General features: G+C 34.6%; 2 protein-coding genes across 5 annotated transcripts; one reads left to right on the forward strand and one right to left on the reverse strand.

The window, feature by feature from the left end:
* Positions 1–1,071: 1,071 nt before the first annotated feature.
* Positions 1,072–3,251, reverse strand: LOC128189474 (uncharacterized). The gene has a single exon (XM_052861103.1). It carries the CDS (start codon positions 3,111–3,113, stop codon positions 1,614–1,616), a length of 1,500 nt encoding a protein of 499 aa, XP_052717063.1. The 5' UTR covers positions 3,114–3,251; the 3' UTR covers positions 1,072–1,613.
* Positions 3,252–5,303: 2,052 nt separating this feature from the next.
* LOC128156364 (lysine-specific histone demethylase 2-like) lies at positions 5,304–20,654 on the forward strand. Of its 4 annotated transcripts, none has more exons than XM_052818472.1 (21): positions 5,304–5,428; positions 6,009–6,080; positions 6,316–6,453; positions 6,735–6,824; positions 7,168–7,384; positions 7,567–7,608; positions 7,835–7,994; positions 8,434–8,612; positions 9,034–9,219; positions 9,629–9,706; positions 9,840–9,974; positions 10,438–10,609; positions 10,724–10,782; positions 11,492–11,524; positions 12,703–12,903; positions 13,316–13,390; positions 14,643–14,759; positions 15,094–15,222; positions 16,036–16,158; positions 16,369–16,521; positions 19,908–20,654. In XM_052818472.1, exons 2-21 carry the CDS (start codon positions 6,058–6,060, stop codon positions 20,007–20,009), a joined length of 2,412 nt encoding a protein of 803 aa, XP_052674432.1. In that variant the 5' UTR covers positions 5,304–5,428; positions 6,009–6,057; the 3' UTR covers positions 20,010–20,654. The 4 variants fall into 4 exon arrangements, with proteins under 4 accessions (XP_052674432.1, XP_052674455.1, XP_052674439.1 ...); XM_052818479.1 differs by having other exon boundaries at positions 5,331–5,455; XM_052818487.1 differs by lacking the exon at positions 5,304–5,428 and adding an exon at positions 5,469–5,595.
* Positions 20,655–21,830: the final 1,176 nt, after the last annotated feature.

Raw genomic sequence — 21,830 nt, forward strand, 5'->3', positions numbered from 1 at the left:
ACATGCAACTTACGTATGCTGAAATGTGAGATATATATGTTGACATGCAACTTAATTATGTTTACATGCGAGATAAATATGTTGACATACTACTTATAAGTTGTATGTCAACATAACTAAGTTGCATGTCGACATAAATAAGATGCCTGTCGACATAAAGAAGTTGCATGTTAACATAAATAAGTTGCATGTTGACATCAATAGGAAGCTATCTTGCATCTTGTATGTCACGTATTGGCGATATTTGAGATTTTTTATAACTCTTATGTGATTGCAGTTTTTTTGTATGTCAATAGTCATGTTGCATGTTGACATAACAATGTTGCATGTCAACATCTTTATTTTCCATGTCGACATAATTAATATAAAAATAACTTGCACACAAGGGGCAGAGATATGCCACCATACATATGTAATCAACATAATAGAATAGTTAATAACAGGTATATGTTTTGTATCCTTCGTGTAAACTATTGGGATTACGATAATACCAAGTAATAGGAATCTTAAGCGATGATTTTCTTGATCAGCCAGTTTGATTGATGGGTGTAAATTAAGGGGTTGGTTATATATATATATATATATTCAAATCATATTTTTCCATCTTCACCCTCCCATCTCCCACCCATACCTTGTTTTTAAGAAACTTTTTTCTTCTAAAATAGATATGCACAAGACCAATCTATTCTATAAATAAAAGATATAGCAGTGCTTGATGAAACCTTATTATCGTAACCATTAAAAATCGACTTGCTTGTCATTTTGGAACATACTAGACGTTTGCTGTTACAACAATTATGCTAATGTGGAGTTTATTTACATACTTAAAAAGTTGATTAACAGCAAAACGTTCAAACATAAGTATTTAAAATATTGAAATACATGTATATTCACACCATGTATTTCCATCTTCAAATTGAGCATTGACATCTGGTCCAACTTTTTATTTGCTTTGAAATCTCTCTCTCTCTCTCTCTCTCTCTCTCTCTCTCAAATCAAATCTAAAATTATAAAAAATTATTGTAAATTTCATGAAAATTTTGATTACATGTATTGCATGTATGTTTAGTAGGTACACGTGGATCCTCCAGAAATAACATTAATGTATGTCATAAAAAAAATTAACACTATTAGGAAAATATGTACTTGGTAATCGATCATTTTCTTTGACTATTGAAAAACAAACTAAAAATCTAATTCATATTTGACTGAAACTAATGATCCATCTTACCACCCTTATCATTTCAAAAAGTGTACACAGTACTATATTAGGGTAAAACAACTAAACACATGATTATACTGTGTTTATTACATGTCGTTTTATTTCATATTTTTGCAAGGAAGAATACTGGTATAAATGTGCAGCTTTATATGGACAATGGTGTATTATGAAAAAAGAAGTAGTGCACTGCCTTTTCTATGATATGTAGGTTCCAGAAATATTGAATTATTATTCCAAATATAAGAAACAATGGCATGTGTCGATCCATTTTCAATCAAGCCAAGCATTTAAATGTAAATTTTTGCTGGATAAAAAAGATCTTTGTGATTATTCCGACACCCTTCATACGCATTGTCCCTCTGAGAATTGGCCAGAAATGATGTGCAGGCATTTAGAAGTCATTTGATTGATTGCTATCCTCGTATTCGAAAACATGCACGCTTCCATTCTCAGACCCTATTAAAATTCGGTTTTGGGTCAGTCTCAGTGCAGATGGATACGAGCAGTTAGTTAGCAGAAACCTCTGGAATTTCCCGATCTTGTCTAGAACATGGACGGCGTTGTTGCGAGGGTCACCCAGAATGATCTCGCAGCCCCTCGTGCAACAAACGTCAGAGGGCTTGAACATTCGACCCAAGTTTTGACCTTCATAGATGGCGCGAAGTTTTCCCGCCTCTGACAATATGAGCAGACGACCGGTGTTTCTACTCATCGTGTCCACCACGCACAGATCTCTGTTATAACTCTCAGCAATCCTGTCAGGTGAATTAAACAAATAATATTTGATCCACTCTCGATGTCCCTCTTCGTACTCAAAGGTGTGCAAAACCCGGCCACTGGTCGTCATTTTCTGGATAATCCGACGTGTATTAAATCGATCCCTCATTCCAATGAGCAATTCCTTTCGCAGTGAGAGTGCCACCCCGAGGGGTTCGAATGGTGACAAATTCGTTAAAGTTTTAATATCGCCATCTTTAATGGACCATCGGTTTAACACTCTGTTAACACTATCTGCTATTATGAGGTCCCCGTTGTCCAAACGGACGAATCCTCCGATGACTCCATCACCGATATCAAACTTCCGGACAATACTGCCATCTGTGTTGTATAATTTGATCTCCTTGTCATTCCGCCCGCACACCCATACTTGCTCCGGCGATTTTTCAGAAAGAGTTATAATTGGGTTAGCCGTCACTTGAAAATTAAAAAGTTCTGTCAGTGGCGTTCCTTGAATGTCCACTCCCAAACGTTCGGAATTTTCCCTGATGACGTGGCCAAACATTCGTTTCAATGAGTGGATATCAAGCTGACCTTCGTCAAATTCTACGTGGTCCTCTGTTCTCTTAGGGTCATGAATTCTAATTCTGCTTATCAGGATCCGTATTTTCTCGTGCAGTTTGAGAATTGTTGCGTCATCTGTACTTTGTTTATTTTCATTAAAATAACTCACCAAGTTTTTTAATATGGCGATGTTTTCGTCTTCTTGAGATCTGACATGCTGCGCACTTTCATCGAACTTGCTTTCAGAAATGTCCTTGATAAGACTTTCAGAAATGACCTTGACCGCAGATATTAATTCGTGTTCCCGATGTTTAATTCGGTTGATTTTCCCTGCTTTAGCCTCTCTATTCTTTTCCTCAACTTCTGCTAATGCTTTCACGTTGTGTTCTATTCGGGGGACCTCTTGATTGATTAGTTCGGTAATTTTATCACTCGCCGTCCCCCTGAAGTTCTGAGCGACCTTTTTGAGTTTGCACCAGTCATGATCGCGATGATCCACTTTGATACATTCTTCACACAGGCTTCTATCACAGGTTAGACAGTAGTGATCTAATTCTTCCTCGGAATGAAAACTACAAACGCTAATCAAGTTATCGATCTGGCCTGCCATTTCACAACTTTAAAATTAAATCATTTCTTGGTAATATCTCCGCCGAGACGCTGGTGTTATTAACCCTATAGCTGGGATAATAAATAGTAACAGTTAAAAACAAAAACTTGGAACTGTTGTACGGTCATTAATGATTCAATTATAAGTATGATCGCAGATTTCTACGGAATTGTTGTTCGGGGCGTTCATGCGCACTGCTTCGGATCATCAATACAAAATAGCTTTTCTTTCAAACGAATTGAAAAATGGGCATTTGTATATATTTATATAGGAAAAAATTTAAAAGGAATGTTCTTTATTTTTGATTTCAGATGATATGAAAGGGGAAAGTCTTGGCGTTAAAGGGCAAAAAAATCGCTGGCTTTTTACAAGACTTGAATCGATTCCTTTCCGTGCTCACTTCTGATTTTATTTCTCCGTTGGCATTTCAAATTATTCAGAAGGAAATTGGTGATATAAACAATTTTTGACGTATGTCTATTTTGTCTCGAACTAAAATAATTTTCAGTTACTCGGGAGACTTAAGAAATAAACTTTATGTATAATTGGGTAACGATACGGCGCGCGTCCAATGATTAGGCCTCCCCCCATTCATTGATCATCTGCTATTTCCAATACATAAAACTATATATTCTTCAATCCATATTGACGAGGAGATCTACTGACATTTCTGGTGACGTAGCCATGTTTTTGCAGAGATAAGCGAACAGTGTATACTGTCTTTTGCGTTATGCGATAAATGCCATTAATCTTAACTTGTGTACGGCCGAATCTTTTCTGTACTCTAAATTCTACCAAAAGCCATCTCAAAAACCGAGTAGGGGATTCCGTAATAAGATTACGACAGGCTAAATAATCGTCTTGTATCATAAGTTGTCGGATCGAATCAATTTGTGACAAATAGGTTATTTGGATATTTTCTGTTTTTACCAAAATTGTGTCTTTTATAGAACTGCGTAGATGACATCGACACAAATATCTGTAAAGTTAAGCTAGACAAACGCTGTGGGTTGTAGAGTATAACTGATCACAAATACTCCATTTCTGTAGAAAATTGTCAAAAAGAAGAAATATCTAAGTGGAACCGTTCACATTAATTTATGCAACATCGTATAATGCAAATTGATGTCGTTTTGGGGAAACTTGGCCAGTGTACGTACCACTGACACAGCCACCTGGAGTTTTATAATTATTTTTCCAATAATAAAAAATATATACCCTCTACCTAATAATACACCTGTAACATTAGATTGAGGGTACTAAATATATTTTTCATTATTGGAAAAATATATAACGTCAGGTGCCTGTGCACTGTAGGGGTACTGACACACGCCATCTCGGAATTTCCTACATAACTTTTTTATGTAATTTATTTTCAAAGTATGTGACATTGCCAACCATGCACAAAAAGGACGTTTACTACTTTGGTCGCCATGGTTATAGACTACTGCTCGTATATGCCCACATGTAGTCTGATTTAAGGCAAAAAAAATTTTTTATATTTTTATGACACATTACTTGATGATTTTTTAATATTTACAGGTGTTCCATGCAAAGTATAATTAGACCTTAAAATGCTTTGTATATAACACAAAAATTAACATCGCCCTTGTACATGTACATGTATATTTTACAGCTGATGGCGAAAAACTTAATGAAATTAAAAAATTTTGTTATGAATAAGTTATTAACCATAAAATGTGAGTAGATAATTTTTTTTTAGAATTTCATGCCTTTCAAAATAAATTCCTTTCGGAAACATTTTTCATATATATCGATGGGGAAAATACACCAAAGTGGAGGTGTCATAAAAACCCTGTCAAAGTCGATACTTCTAAAATAGAAATATATTTTGTAACACACATGTTTCCTGACATGGCATCCTTTCTGTTGATACCAAATAATCAATTATAAACATGCATTTCTACGTAGTAAAAAGGGATTTGGAATACCGTGAATTATATAGCCTATAGTCACCAAGCACGTGATGCATGCAGGTAAAAATTATTTATATTCCACCGCCATGATATACAGTACACAAAGATGAATTATCATGTTTTGCTCTAAGATCACACATGCGCAGAATTGTGAATATTAGACTTCATTCTTTAACAAATAAAACTTTAAACGCCCTCATCGTTAATTTTTCTCGAAAATTAAAATATATCCGGAATAGTTGATTCCAATCGTGTAACATTTTTTACTTTACACTCTTGTTGATCTTTTTCATATTTTCCCGCGAAAACGAGGCAAAATACTAGCCTGTTTAGAGACATTGTACAGGAATTTTGTCAATCACATTTCATAATTATTTTGTGAGTATGGCGTGCATGATATTTACAGTAATTTTCCCGACAATGTTTTCAAAGTTTTATATGTATGATGCACATTGACCATGTTGAACTACAGTTGGAATTTCCTCGTGTCTGTATGACTCTGCTTATTACAACTCCAGCCATGTATGCCTGTTCTACACTATATGGTAACAACATCAGTAGTACATTATTTTAAAAGGATCATGCATGGCCCACAATTCATGTACACGTATATCTGTTCAAAAAAATAGATATAGAAGCTATAGTTCATCTTTCCTTGGGGATGATCCAGCATGCAACATGTGCGAGTGTTTCCCGAAATATGATAGTTTTGGGTTATCTTAATGTACCTGTTTCAATGGAGAAATGAAATAAAAACTTCTGCCAGTTTTGAGATCCAATATCACTGCAGATGTTAGCTTTATTTCTTTAGGCCTAGTCTTTCTTTAGTTAAAAATCTCGAGACTTATGGAACAGAATTTGGGTATTTTTAATTTGCAAAATTGCAGAAAGGGACGTCTGGTCCCCACTTAAATTATTATATGTTGGGACATTGAAATGAAATATCTTTCGCTTACAGGTGAATGATGCACAGTAATGAATCATTAAGTCCATGGTGAAAGTCAATCATGTCCTCTCCTGGAATTCATGGGTTTGTCTCATCAAATCTTTCATTACAGTATAGAAAGATCATGGAAAATAAACAATCAGTTTTAATACTAATAAAAGTCAATTGATTTACATTTAATTTAGAAATTTAGATTATAATTTTATGTTTTCCAGCATTATACTTTTGCTGGTTGATTTATTCAGAAAAACTGGTTAATATTTGCAATAAAATACCGACAACAAGCATGAAACTATCAGCTATTTTTGCAATTTTACAGAAGTCGCAGAAATGCCAAGCGGAAAACAATAGATAGTTCTGACCAGGCTACTGACCCCTCCTTCAAAAACATTCGCCGGTGTCCTCACAGTGGCTGCCCGACCAAGGTCCCCATTTGTTTTGCAGGTGCTACAGAAAGGTGTGTGTCATAGTTGACAGAAGTCCTTATAGGGGTGATTCTAGAACACATAATTTGTATTTTAAACAAATGGTATATTTTTCATGTCCCTTGAAAAAAATGTTTGTGTAATATTGCAAATAAGGATACTCTCACTTGAGATTGTATCAGATCACTGGACCAGACTATCCCAATCATTTGTAACCAATTACTGGAATCTTTGAAAACAATTTAAGAAATCTTTATTGAGTGGAATATTGTGTTATGGTGGAATTTTACACCTGTTTGTGATGTGTTTTCAGGTGTGCAGGAAGTGGCTACACTTCACGTTGGTATCACACGAGTGCTGCAGAACATTACTGTAATGAGTGCTTTGAGCATTACTACAGATGGTTAGTATTTACACTAAATCAAAGTAAAGAACCAACCTCATTATATCTTTATATAGACTGCTGAGAGTCATGTATAAAATTGTGCAGAAAAAAATGAAATTTACAATTTATACATAATGATGTGGAATAAATTACAAGTTGTTCCTCTTACCATACATGTACCTTCATTTAAGGCAGATATGAATGTAAAAGATAAATTTTAAATTGTAAAAAAATATTTTTGCATGCTAACAATTGCTTTCAGCAACACAAAGAGCTATTAGGCTTAGTAAATGTACTTGCATAATTTGACTGCACAGAGAAGAACAGTGGATAGTTTAAAATATTAACCACTGCCTTTCAGCCACAAGGATGGCTATGAAGTGTACCTGTCCTGGAAGAAGCTATGGAGCACACATGGGACGACAGATGCCAGCATACGTATGTTCATGACCAATAGTGTCCTGCCGTTCTGGGTTCAATGCAGGGAATGTCACAAGTGGCGGCAGTGGTCCAAAAGCACCACACCTATCCCAGAATTCCTCAAAAACTATGTGTGCGGGACCATGGCATCTGGAAAAGTGAGATTTTTTAATGTTTTTAGAAAAATTTCTTAAGAATAACTTTTCAATTTTTGTTTTAAGTTTTACATGGTTTTCATTTTTAATTGAATTTCATTAGTAATTATGCAGTATGTAATTTACCTTTACTGACAAATAGATTTCAAAGGAAACATTCTTTATTTATCTCTTTTTTTGTATAGAAATCAAAGCTGGAAAATCCCTGTGAAGTTCCAGAGGATCAGGTTTGTTTCTATCATTCCAATGAAATACATGTATTAATGCAGAAGTGAGGTTAACAATAAAATATGAATCTATGCCATTGATGAATTTTAACTAGAGTAGGGATAAAAAATTGAAAACTTATAAGGCAAAAGCCAAAGAGGAAGGAAAAGTGTGGGAAATAATGTGTATTTCATGACTTCATGCAATTTATGTCAGCTCTTAGGTAGACTTTGGTTGATATTTTAGAGAGTGGCCTTGACAAGAGATCCCTCCTGGACCCACCTGATAAGTAGTCTGTCCTACATGAAGAATTCCCCCGCCTGGCCCTACCTCACCTCTTATTTCCCCGACAAATTGGGCATGTGTCCCTCTGACCATGAAGTCTTCAAGGAGAGAAAAACTCCAGGTGAGACGTGCTCCAGAGCCCAGGTGGTGTGTCGGAATGTTACTGTGGTTAACTTGATTTTCAAGTCTTACCTTGTCTTATTTCTGGGTGTGAAAACTTTGGTACTTAATGTGTATGCAACATATATATCCCTCTTTTATTGAAAGCTTTCAGCCTTGTAGAACTAACTTACAATTTTGAGAAGTTATGGGTCTGTTCCTCTCCTATTCTTGCAGATAATGCATGCTTCACATGTTTTATTTTTTGAATTCTTTAAGAAATACTATGCAGATTTCTTTTCTTTTTTTTAATTTTTAAAAATTACAAAAAAATTTCAAAATCTTCAGCACTACTAATTGTATGGACAGTTCATATTACAGTTTTATTCAGTATTTTTAATTTGAATGAAATTTTGTTTGAGTATTTTTCTTCATTCTTTCCTTATTTTATCCTTGCAAAGTAATGCACAAGTACCTGCAGCCTTTTGTCGAGGCGGACAGCTCGGAGATTGCCAACGGTGTGGCCCCTGATGTCATGGAGGAACAGGAAATGGACGAATTCCCAGAATACGCCTCCATACCCTCCATGTATCTAGCAATCAGAAACATTTGTTTAACTTTGTGGAATTTAAATTTTAAGGTTGGTAATTAACAAAAACTACCAGATACCTGTATGTTGATCTCAGATACATGTACTGATAGGCAGTATTATGAAATAACAGTCAACTGAATTGTTTCAAAAATATAATGAAAAGAATATTAACAGTACATGTGTTTTAACACATTTAACAAATTCTAAATGTTGATGTTTTGAAAGTCAGAAGTAGAAGGTGGGTAATATTTCTAAAGGGAAAATTTAATACTGCTTTTAAAGCAAATTAATATGTCAATTTAAAGATGTGATGATGAATGCTGTTCTTAAAAAAAACTTTTTGATTTTTTTTCATATACATATGTTTATGGCAATTCATGCTACAGTTTTGCCAATTAAAACCTTGTTAAAAAACATAAGACTCAATTGTAAATCATTTACAGTGTGTTTTCTTGATACTTATAAACAGGAATGGTTAACGAAGGAGAGGTGTGCGACCCAGATCATTTGTCGTGGTCTAGGAAGGGTGCTGTACATAGAAAGCCTGGACAAGGTCCTGTGGTTCCTGACGAGGCGGGGCCTGATCAACGTGGGTCTGCTGTCTGTGCCCAGGTCTTCGCAGTCCTCATACATATCCAACAAATTCATCAAACCCGTGAGTAAATTGGTCTGAAACTTATACATTTTCAACAAATTTATCAAAGCAGTAAGTACATAGGTCTGAATCTTACTGGTATCGAACAAATTCATCAAACCAGTAAGTACATACATGTAGGTCTAAATCTTACACTTGACCAACAAATTCATCAAACCAGTAAGTACATAGGTCTGAATCTTGCATGTGTAACAAATTCATCAAATATATGAATAGCTCTCAAAGTCATATTCAACAAATTTATCAAAGCAGTGGATAGGTCAATATATCATAACTATCCATTAAATTTGTCAACCAGTGAGTAGCTCTGAAACTTATACATATCTAACAAATTTATCATTCCATTTCTGATCCTTTGTAATTGCTGATTTAACAAAATAAGAATGTATTTCATGTTTTTACCTTGTAGAATCCGTCTGTGATAGTGGTAGGGGCAGGCACAGCTGGCCTGGCAGCAGCCAAGACACTCCAGGGGTTAGGGCTCAAGGTACATTTAGAATTTGAGGTCTTAAATTCAAACTTACACAAGATTTCACCAAAATCGCTATATAAGAGCTTCAGACAAGTGCTTTGAATAAGTAGACAGAAGGTATTTCTGACAATGTGTTGATGTTTGGTAGGTGACTGTACTGGAGGCCAAGTCACAAATAGGTGGCCGAGTCTGTGACGATGATTCACTGGGTGTGTGTGTCCCTATGGGGGCTCAGATACTGAACGGAGCTCTCAACAACCCCATAGCCATCATCTGTGAACAGGTATGTGTGTCAAATCTATAATCTAAATAACGGTACCATCAATTCTTACAGCTAAATATAACCATAATTCTACATGTATCGTTGGAAAGCAAATAAAATGTATCTGTATTAAATTTTCAACCAAATTACCATCATTATATTAAAGCATGTGCTTGGGTCAAATTTACAGCAAATTACAGTAATGTTATTGATGAGCAGAAACTTTATGAGCAAGCATCTTTTTGCATGTTCAAAAGGTTTATGTGGTATGAATAAAATTATATTTTAGCAGTTTAAATAAAGGGTGTACTATCCAAACCTTCTGGTAGTTTATGTTCCTATCAATATGGTAGTGTTAATTATTGATTTCAAACCTCAGATAAAATCTGTCGAAATCATCTAGGGTCAATATGAACGATTTTATTTTTCTTTGGATATTTGAAAAATTGAAGGAAGTTTTATACCACTTTTTATTTCTGAGAAGGCAGGTATTCTGGTGAATTCATTGTCCGACAGCTGCGAAGTAATCAATGTAAATGGAGAGTTAATGGACAAACAGACAGACGAAAGAATGGACTTCCATTTCAATGCTATACTTGACATAATCGCTGATTGGAGGAAAGGCAAGGAACTAACACAAGACACCAGTTTACTTGGTACATGAATTTTGAATTATTTTTGCTTTATGAAGCTTTATGATTGGTCTTTGGTGTTACACCTATACATGTCCTATCAACAAGTTGATGTGTACCGGTAGATTATCTTTACAGCTAAATTGAAAGAAATGCACCAGCAGTTTCTTGACGAGTCCCAGCTCTCCTTTACCACTGTAAGTATATATGTTTTTCTTATCTGACTGTCAGTGCATGCCACCAGCTTTTGTACTTGATATTGTACTACTAGTGTTCTTTCCATTAAGTCAATCAAGTTGATTATGTGTAGAATAGCTAGATTTCACATGAACCTGTAAGTGTCATTTAGTTGCATGAGCTTATATACCGTATGCACCTGAAGTTGATTTCCAAATGACATAAATCAATTAATTTGTTAGTATTATGGAGATGTACATGTTGATCATTTATAAATGAATTTTTTTAAAACGAATTTGTGTTGACAGGACTTGTTGAGATATAAGTTATACTATTAATCATATTGAAGGAAAATACACGTTGCTATATTTTGATAACTTTATGGACATAATGGAGATATTGTTTACAGGACTTGTATAATTCATGTAACACCATATAATGCATACCAGATGCACTTAAAAACATGTAATACATGTACTTACAGTTCAAAAATTCAGAGCTGTAGGATTCAGTATAATGATTTATTTTAAAGGGAATATTCAATGTTGACAGAGGCATAGAAAATGAATATTGATTCTTCTTAAATATTTCAAAATAATGTGTTTTTGAATGTAAATTATATTTCAGAGGAAGATTTTGTATTTTTTGTTCATGGATCTCTATTTCATTAGAAGTAAGAACATTGCTGCATTTTATAAGTCTAATATAACACCTTTCATTGTTTTACAGGATGAACAAAAGAAGATGCTAGCTCTGTTTATTGTTAGGACCAATGCCCTTGTTTTAACCCCATGTTGAAATACATATCATTTTGGTAACAGTTTCTTTGAAAGTATACAGCTATCGGCTTTAATAATTCTGGTATTTACCATTTTTTAGATACACTATATGTGTGTGTATTCTATAATAAGAATGAAACAAAAACCACAAACAAACAAAAAAAATCTTTTAGGAATGTCGAAAAAATATATATTGGTCTTAAAATATATGATATACATACATGCAAATTTCATATTTCTTAATTAAAGCAAGAAACAAAAAAAAACCCACAGTTTTTGCAACACTGCATGTGGAAGAACGACTCATTTACTACTCATGATTTTATTTATATAATAGAAATAATTTGTATGCACCTCTTCATTTTCCAACAGCAGATAGCTTGTTTTGCACTTTTTGAATTATATTCATGTTAAATAACTGAAAGGGAAACAAGCAAATGCTGTGCATTACATCTTACCAAAATGATGAGTCTATTTCATAACCTACATTACCCCATTGCTAATATTTTCATTTTAGGGATACCGTGCATGATTTTTTTTCTTTGTTTATTTCATTTTGTTCAGAAATATTTTGAAAGTAAACAATATATATGTCTGTCTTGTAATGCATGCTTCTCAATTTTTGTGTGAGTCAATTTATGTGTGTAATATTTTCTTTTTATTGTGACCCAGGTAGTTATCAAAAATTATGATGTAGAATTTTCTTAATTTTCATGAATATTTTTCCTTTATTTTATCTTATAATTTTATTTCAAATCATAAGTAACTGTGTTTAACCATGCCTTTTTTGCATCTACTTCTCATTACTCCTATGTATATGAATGACTTATGACTGTACTGTGATTTTATCAGCATTGGTTGAACACCAATTTTCATGGATTTCTTTGTTAAGTTTAACCATTAATTCAAATGAACGTTGAAATGAAATTTCTAATTACTTATTGTTCTGATATTAGAATCATAGTTTCAAGGAAACTTTGAATCATACCCAATTATTTTACCATAATATATTGATTTGATCATTGGCTGCCTAATTACATATCCTTAAAAATTGATTTTTACTGAAACCATGAAAATTGATCTTCAGGAATATTATTGAAACCACAGTATAATATGGCGGTATTTTTGGAAGTTTTATGAGTTTGTCACGGTTGTTTTCAGGAAGAGGAATCCCTGATGAACTTTCACATCAGTAACCTGGAGTTTGCCTGTGGGGACACTCTAAGGAATGTGTCTGCCCTTCACTGGGACCAGAATGAGGACTACCCACAATTCAGTGGGGAGAACCTCGTGTTACCAGGGGGGATCTCCCAAGTGTTGTCTAAGCTGGCAGAGGGACTGGATATTGATCTTGATACAAAGGTGATCTGTTTTTTAAATTTCTCCCTTGGTAAATGGAAAATCAGAGAAAATTTTGGCAAGCATATTACACAATTTTGATTTTAAGTCATTTAGTATATTATTGATATGAAATACATTTACCAGTAATTGAGATTTCGTAGTTACAAGGCAATGAATTGTTAAAAATATTACGCAAGTTTTAGTTGCATTATAAACTTATATTTGAATAACTGGTAAGTTTTTTGAAGTTGTCAATGGGTTCAATGTTTTTGTATGTTGTATGCAATCAATCTTGTTAAAATCTAAGATTAGATTAAGACTAGAAAATATATATACATACATAAGATAAAATTTTCTTGTGGAACAATGTTTTTATTTAAAAATCTTATTTGTACATGGAATAATTTTTTTTTCTAATATGCATAATCTGCAGGTTACAAAGGTGGATTATGGGGAAGAAACTGTCAAAGTTGTATCAGAGAATGGAAAGGAATGGACAGCAGACAAGGTAGATTTCCAGGTTCCAACCCTAACTCAGTCCTGTCAAATCCTTGAGCTAGGTGTTCTTTCCCAATTAATGCACGCTTTTTCCATAGCGAGTGTACTGAATTACTGGGGAATCATTAGATTTCGTGGTGGCTCAATTTTCGTAGAATTCGTGGGTAGCTCTTATTCATGAATTAACATCCTCCACAAATTAATGAATTAGGGTTTTAAAGTCCTGTTTCCTTATATTGGTATAAGAAAATGCACTGATTTACGTCTCCATGAACCTGTGAAATGCAAGTAGTCCACGAAAATTGGCCGGCCAGAGTTGGGGTCAATTACTTTGAAAAGTAATTAATTACTTTCAAATACATTGACAATTTTATCAATTACTTGCAATTACAATTACATTGATTTTTTAAAATGTAATTAATTACTCTCAATTACTTTGATAAATGTAATTAATTACATTTCAAATACTTTAGTTTTATTTTTGTTTAAATGTTGAGAACATATACATATATTAACAGCATTAAGATATACAGAGCTTTATGTACGGTTATGTTTTTAAAGGTTGTATAGTTCAGTTCAGATCAGATTTCTTGAAAATTTCTAGAAAAATTTCCTTTAACATTAAATTCATTAAGTACCATTGAGTTCATTTTTGGTTATGAATAATATTTTCTCTATAGGGAATTAATTTTTATTCACATATTAAAACTATGTTTATTCAGAAAGTACAACTTTCGGCTGTACAGCATATCAGTATATAAATAATAATTGCTATAATTCACAAGAATGAGATATTTTGACTCCCTTGTCTAAAATCAATGGGGGTTCTTGGGTATCAGAGGAGTTCACACCTCCACAAAATTAGATCTTTACCTATTGCTCTGGGCAGTGTGTTATGCTGTATAAACATATGAAACATGATGGGACATTTAATTATTGTATAAACAAAAGTCCATGCCAAACAAGTATAAAATCTATTTATCAATATAAGACACCTTTTTTATATTTTAAACTTGGAAAAAAAGTAATTGAGATGTAATTGAAAAGTAATTGAAAATACACAATATTTTTGGAATGTATTTAAATACATTCAATTACTTGTAATTGAAGACAGATTCAATTACAAATTACTTTCAATTACTTTGAAAAATGTAATTAATTACACTCCATTACAAATACTTTTTTCAATTACCCCATCCCTGATTGGCCCCTACAAATTTAAATGATTCCACATTTAACAGCGATTTGTCTGTATTCTCTAGGTGTTGGTGACACTACCCCTGGCTGTTCTACAAGATAAAGATGTGGAGTTCTCTCCTTGCTTGCCTGAATGGAAGTCCAAGGCCATGAAATCATTAGGGGTGGGCAAAATAGAAAAGGTACCCTTTATTTGTTCAGAAGTAACTGATATTTGACTTCAAAATAAGTTTCATCAATAATTTGTTAGATTTTTTAAAAACAAAAATCAGATGTTTAGTATGTTACCAATGGTCAATGCTTGTGAACAAATATCATGCAGCTACTTCTCGGCATTTACTTTGTGCCAAAGCATGCTTTTTTAGGCAATTTGTTTGGGATTAATGTCACATTATAACTCTAAAGCATTTGAATGACCGAACTGTCAAAAGATTTAGATGAAATTCGTTTTTGGCACCATCTTTTTCCTACATTAAAATAACAAATAGTTTAAAACGTATTGATATTGTTTTGCAGATTATTTTAAGATTTCCCCGACCATTTTGGAGGAAGAAGATCAAAGACTGTAAAGTGTTTGGTCATATTCCAGAGAAGCAGGACAATGTCGGTTACTTCAATGTCTTCTATGATTTCTCCACTGACAAGGTACATGCAAAATGAAAATTTACCAAAGATTTTGTCTCTCAAAACCTTGATGCTATAAATATTCTGTTTATTTTCATAACTTGGGATGCTTTGCATTACAATTTGATAACTTACGTAAAAAAGGCTTAAGGTCAGACGACACGTTCCTCAATTTTAGATAACTTTTTCCAGGAATTTGTTAATGATTTACTACTACCGGTACTTTGACAAGCTTTCTTGCAAATAATTAGGGTACCTTACCAGGCATTTCTGCAAAATACTAGAGTATGCAATTTCCTATATAATCTTCTTGAAAATACACTTGAATTGCTGATATAAAAATAAATACATCTACAGCACAGCGATATTCACTATATTAGAACTATATCTCCACCGGGGCGGGGCTTTGAACTCACGACCTCTAGAACCTACACGCTTCTGTCAGTGAGCGGCCACGATTCTAACCACTCAACTATGTAGACATATAACTAAACCCAAGTAAATTTTGATCATTTTTAAAGTAATTACAAAATTAATGTTTTATTGGAACTCTTTATTACGAGGAGATACAAAAAGATTCTCGAGGAACGTGTCGTTTGACCTTAATATGTCATGCTTTAAATTATATTAGTTTACACATTTTGTACATCATTTTTGATTACACATTATCTTACTTCCTATTCTTAGGGGTAGAAAATGATATTAGGAATGAATTAGATATCTACTTGAGCTCTCATAACCCATGTTATATACAATAATCTAAACAGGGTAGCCATTGAATTCATTCATTTACACATATTAATTAATTACCAGTATTACCTCTTTGTCCTACAGGTAGATAAGATGTACCTGTTGGTAACACACCTGACGGGGAGTGCCTTAAAACTCCGGGATCGCCTGGATAGAGACGTAGTGGCCGCCTGTATGGAAGTCCTCAAAGCACTGTTCCCAGAGGAGGTCAGTTCTACAGATTCCTGTCATGATACTTTAACCAGTAGCTCATTTTACCCTAAAATCCTAGTTTTATGGGCCTTGTAAAGCAGCAAGATATAATATGTTTATATTTTTGTTTCTTAAAGAATTTGCAGGGAGAAAATGAGGTACATTTTTTAACATTAATCTTTCCAAAAATCTATGGTACATTAGAAATGTCAAACTGTCTTCCAGACTGTTCCTAAGCCCTTAGATTACTTTGTCACTAAATGGACCAAAGACCCCTACAGTAAGATGTGCTATAGTTATGTGCCTATTGGAGTGGATGGTGACGCCTATGATATAATGTCGCAAGATGTTGCATCCAAAGTATACTTTGCTGGAGAAGTAAGTAAACGTTTACTTGCACATGCCTAGCATAGGCAATACCTACTTATAAAATCCTTTATGGACTGCTGAATTGGAAAGAAAACTTCTTGGTAGAAAATAAAGAAATATTTTGATTTTTACATCAGATTACCTATTAACACACTGCACAACCACAGTTGCACTTAACTTGCCTAAATTATCCAATGAAACTGATAAATGCATTATAATAATCTAATTTCTGGGCTTAAGGAGTAAGAATGTACAGGTATATGGGTGTATAGTACCTGTACATTGTACAAACAATTTTTGATATCATTTAAGAGTGAAAATTGTGCTGTTAAAATCATCTATTTTTATCAGTTGTGGGTTGTATGTGGTTTTTAGCTCACCTGAGCTGAAAGCTCAAGTGAGCTATTCTGATCACTTTTTGTCCGTCGTCCGTCTGTCCGTCCGTCCGTCTGTCCGTCTGTCTGTCCGTCTGTAAACTTTTTACATTTTGTACTTCTTCTCTAAAACCGCTTATCCAATTTCAACCAAATTTGGCACAAAGCATCCTTATGGGAGGGCGAATATAAATTGCAGAAATAAAAGTCCGATCTGTATTCAAAGCGGAAAAAACCTTGAAACTGTAGAAAAAGGGGAGTGCATTTTTAAAAATCTTCTTCTCAAGAACTACTGATTCCAATTCAACGTAGTTTAGCATAAATTATCCTTATGGGAAGGAAAATATAAATTGCAAAAATTAAGGTCTAATTCTGTTTCAAATCTGAGTTATTACGAAAATAATAATAAAGGAAAGGCGTGTTTCAATCAGTTTAATAGCTTCGGATTCGGCATCCGGTAAAATGGGTAGACAAGACTTGGCCTGGGCAAAACAAAAGATTGGCAGTTATTAATCTGCCAATCTCATTAAAATTTCAGGATATTTGATGGACCAGTATATTTGTATTTGCTGTAAATATTGCTGCAAAATAATGCTTATTTGGAATTGACGATTGCCGATCTGCCCCGGCTTTTATTTTGCCACGGCCCGGGTTTGCGTACCCATTTTACCAAGACTCGTATTCCATACTTCTAAAACGAGGTTCTTTGTTTAAAGCAGCCATGACATTATACGAAAAAGGGTCGATCTGACTATGATGAATTTGCTTGTTGTGCAACAGTTCGCGTATGAAGGGAATTTTTTGAAACATGAAAAATATATTGGTGCGTATTTTGTGAAGTAAATTGAGGCTAAATATTTCAATGCGTTGACAGTTTTCACACATGACGTTGATGTTTGTTCTGATTTTCGTTTCGTTTTCATTATTTATGCTTTGTAACCTGGAAACTGTCGTTTGTATTTCGTGATTTTTACGTATCGAATCAAACAGAGACTTCGGTAAATCAAACAGCTACGTTAACTGTTTACCTGCGCAAATTAAGCAAAATCTGATGTAGGAGTACTGAAATACAATTCATTCTATCGGTAATTCGGCATTATCTTTTGCGTAATGGTAGATTAATGCAATAGGTTTTTGTTGAGATGCTCGCCATTTTCTCTAGTTTATTCAGTTTAAAAAGAGTTTGATATCGCTTACGGAAATATGTAGGTATCTACATGTATATATATGATTCATTTCGAAAAAATAAATTGTGTTCTTATTTGTTATACATGTAGTGCATGTTTCTTGTGTTTAATTGTTTACAATTTCTATTTACTAACCATATTTGAGTGTTAAGCTTCGAATTATAAGCAAGATACAGAGATTTGCTCACAAATCAAATAACTGATAGTATTAAAAAGCGCTAACCCAGCTTCTGTATGTATATAACAAATATATGTATATAGCATTTCAGCTTCTGTATACGCACTATATTTCCTCATCACTGCATGACAGTCCCTGCAATGATGTATGTAAGCCCCGTACATTAATTTCAAAATAGCCCGTAAATTAGATTCACAATAGCCCGTGCAGTTATGTGCATAAACCCCTGAAACTGGTTCCCTAACCAGTTTAAATGATGTATACTTTTGCTTATAGGGGGCGGTTATTCGATGCACCGGAAGTTGAAGTCTAACGACAATAAAGCGCTGAGCTATGCTTATTGAATTGTAAACTTAACCTTTTTAGCTCACCTGAAGATGGGGCCACAATGGGGGGGTCGAAGTTTAACAAATGAATATATAGAGTAAATCTTTAGAAATCCTCTTCTCAGAAACTAATCGGCCAGGAAAGCTGACACTTGTGTGGATGCATCCTTATGTAGTGAAGATTCAAATTTGTGAAAATCATGACCCTCGGGGGTAGGGTGGGGCCACAATGGGAGATCGACATTTTACATAGGAATATACACAGTTAATCTTTAAAAATCTTCTTCTCAGAAACTAATCAGCCAGGAAAGCTGACACTTGTGTGGATGCATCCTCAGGTAGTGTAAATTCAAATTTGTGAAAATCATGACCCTCGGGGGTAGGGTTTGGCCACAATGGGGGATCGAAGTTAAACATAGGAATATATACAGTAAATCTTTAAAAATCTTCTTCTCAGTAACTAATTCGCCGGCAAAGCTGGAACTTGTGTGGAAGCATCCTCAGGTAGTGAAGATTCAAAGTTGTAAAAATCATGACCCCTTGGGGTAGGTTGGGGCCACAATGGGGGATTGAAGTTTAACATAGGAATATATTCAGTAAATCTTTAAAAATCTTCTTCTCAGAAACTAATTAGCCAGGAAAGCTAAAACTTGTGTGGAAGCATCCTCAGGTAGTGTAGATTCAAATTTGTGAAAATCATGACCCCTGGGGGTAGGTTTGGGCCACAATGGGAGGTCGATGTTTTACATAGGAATAAACAGAGTCATATTTAAAAATCTTCTTCTCAGAAACTAATCAGCCAGGAAAGCTGGAACTTGTGTGAAAGCATCCTCAGGTAGTGTAGATTCAAAGTTGTGAAAATAATGATCCCCAGGGGTAGGGTGGGGCCACAATGGGGGGGGGGGGGGGTCAAAGTTTAACAAAGGAATATATAGGGTAAATCTTTAAAAATCTTCTCAGAAACTAATTAGCCAAATGATTCTTAATAATTGTTAAGACTTTGGCCCCAGGACAATTCTTTGGCCTCATGAGAAGGTTTAGAGTTTGATGTACGTTTTTATCCCATATATAAACTATTGTTAGGGATCGTTTTTAGAACTGCAATACTCAACATATGATATGACTATAAAATCATCCTGTTAGAAAAGGGACTAATGATTATAAACATAAGAATATCCAGGGGAAAATGGATTTTATTTATACAGGATTTACATGAATTATTGTACATTGTCCAGATAGTTTGTATTATGACTCCATTGAGCTGATTTTATCATACCTATTGTTCCTCAGGTGAGCGATGTGGCCCATGGGCCTCTTGTTGATCTTGTAGGCCACCAACAGACAGTTTCCTCAGTCTGTGACGGGGGCATATGTCAGCGGTGTGAGAGAGGCCCACAAGATATTCTCTACCCTCGTGGAGGATGATACGTGAGGGTTCTCTACAGAAAGTTAGGATATTCTGTTACAACTTAACACATAATGTCAAAAATGATCAGGCCCCAGGGCCAGAAAACTTAAATACTCACTTCTGGTCTCAGCCTTACTTTTCTACTATACATGTCTATTGTAAAAGTGAAACTTTAATCAAAAGTGAGCTTGTCAGAATTTCATGGCCCCTGAGCCAGGACACCAAAAGAATGGCAAGTCTGTGTATTAACTTACTTCAAATATTCTCATCAGGACTATGACATTGGTGCAGTTCGGATTTCTCCTGTTTTGCAGAAGACATGGAACAATATGTGAAATCAAATTGTAGCAATGTTAATGTTATTGTTGAACAAATTGAATCTGTAGCACTTTGTTTTTGTTTAAACTGTACCAGAAGGTATTGTTTTGTTCATCTGTGTTCATTCATGACAGATTTCATCACTTCCCCTTTATCTTTGAATGTGCATTTACATGTCTATTGTCTTCTTTGTTCTGTTGTCTCCTTTGTTTTATGTAGATTGGACAGATGTATTCAATGCACTTTATTAGGTCACTTGAGTAAACTCAGGTGACCTATTGCTATCCGTTTCCGTTCGTTGTTGTGGGATGTGCGTCGTCCATCATGCATTAACAATTTTACATTTTTACCAATTTTGGTGTGAGACATCTCTATGGTAAGAGGAATCTAAATTGTGAAATTTGTGGCTCTACCACCCCAAGGGCACCACAAGTGGGGCCAAATATGCAAAAAAAAAAAAAAAAGAAAGCCAAATTTTCAAAAATCATCTTCTCTACTCCCACACATGTGGGGAAAAAACTGTTTGCATGGTTATGATGTCATGAAGCCCTCTATCAAAATTGTGAAATTCATTACCCCTGGGTTAGGGGTTCTGGCTCTAAGGTGGGGCCAATATGGCCATATTGTAAAAATGTATTAAATCTTAAAAAATCTTCTTCTCTTCTCCCATATATATAAGTTAAAAACTAAATTCGTGATTATGATGTCTATGAGGCCTTCTACCAAAATTGTGAAGTTCATGACCCCTGTCAGGGGTTCAGGCTCTAGGGTAGGGCTAATATGGCCATATAGTAAAAATGTATTAAATCTTAGAAAATCTTCTTTTCTCCTCCCATACATATTAGTTAAAAACTAAATGCATGATTATGATGTCCATGAAGCCCTCTACCAAAATTGTGAAATCCATGGCCCCTGGGTCAGGGGTTCAGGACATTTGGGGGGGGGGGGGGGGGGCAATGTCATGAAGCCCTCTATCAAAATTGTGAAATTCATTACCCCTGGGTTAGGGGTTCTGGCTCTAGGGTGGGGTCAATATGGCCATATAGTAAAAATGTACTAAATCATAGAAAATCTTCTTCGCTACTCCTATTTGTATTTGTTAAAAACTAAATGCATGATGATGATGTCCATGAAGCCCTCTACCAAAATCATGAAATTCATGACCCCTGTGTCAGGGGTTCAGGCTCTAGGGTGGGGCCAATATGGCCATATAGTAAAAATGTATTAAATCTTAAAAAATCTTCGTCTTTACTCCCACACATATGGGCAAAAAACTGAATACATGGTTATGATGTCCACTAACTCCTCTACCTAAATTGTGAAATTCATGGCCCCTGGGTCAGGGGTTCAGGACATTGGGGGGGGGGGGCAATATGGCAATATAGTGTTAATGCATATAATGTTTTAAAGTCTTTTTCTCTGTTCTCACACATCTGTATTAAAAACCGAGTTCATAATTATGTTTACCAGGAAGTCCTTTACTAAAATTTTAAAGAACTATATATGATAAGAGTTCAATTTGGCCCC

Source organism: Crassostrea angulata, chromosome 1 (genome assembly GCF_025612915.1).
Source record: "Crassostrea angulata isolate pt1a10 chromosome 1, ASM2561291v2, whole genome shotgun sequence".
Lineage (NCBI taxonomy): Eukaryota > Metazoa > Mollusca > Bivalvia > Ostreida > Ostreidae > Magallana > Magallana angulata.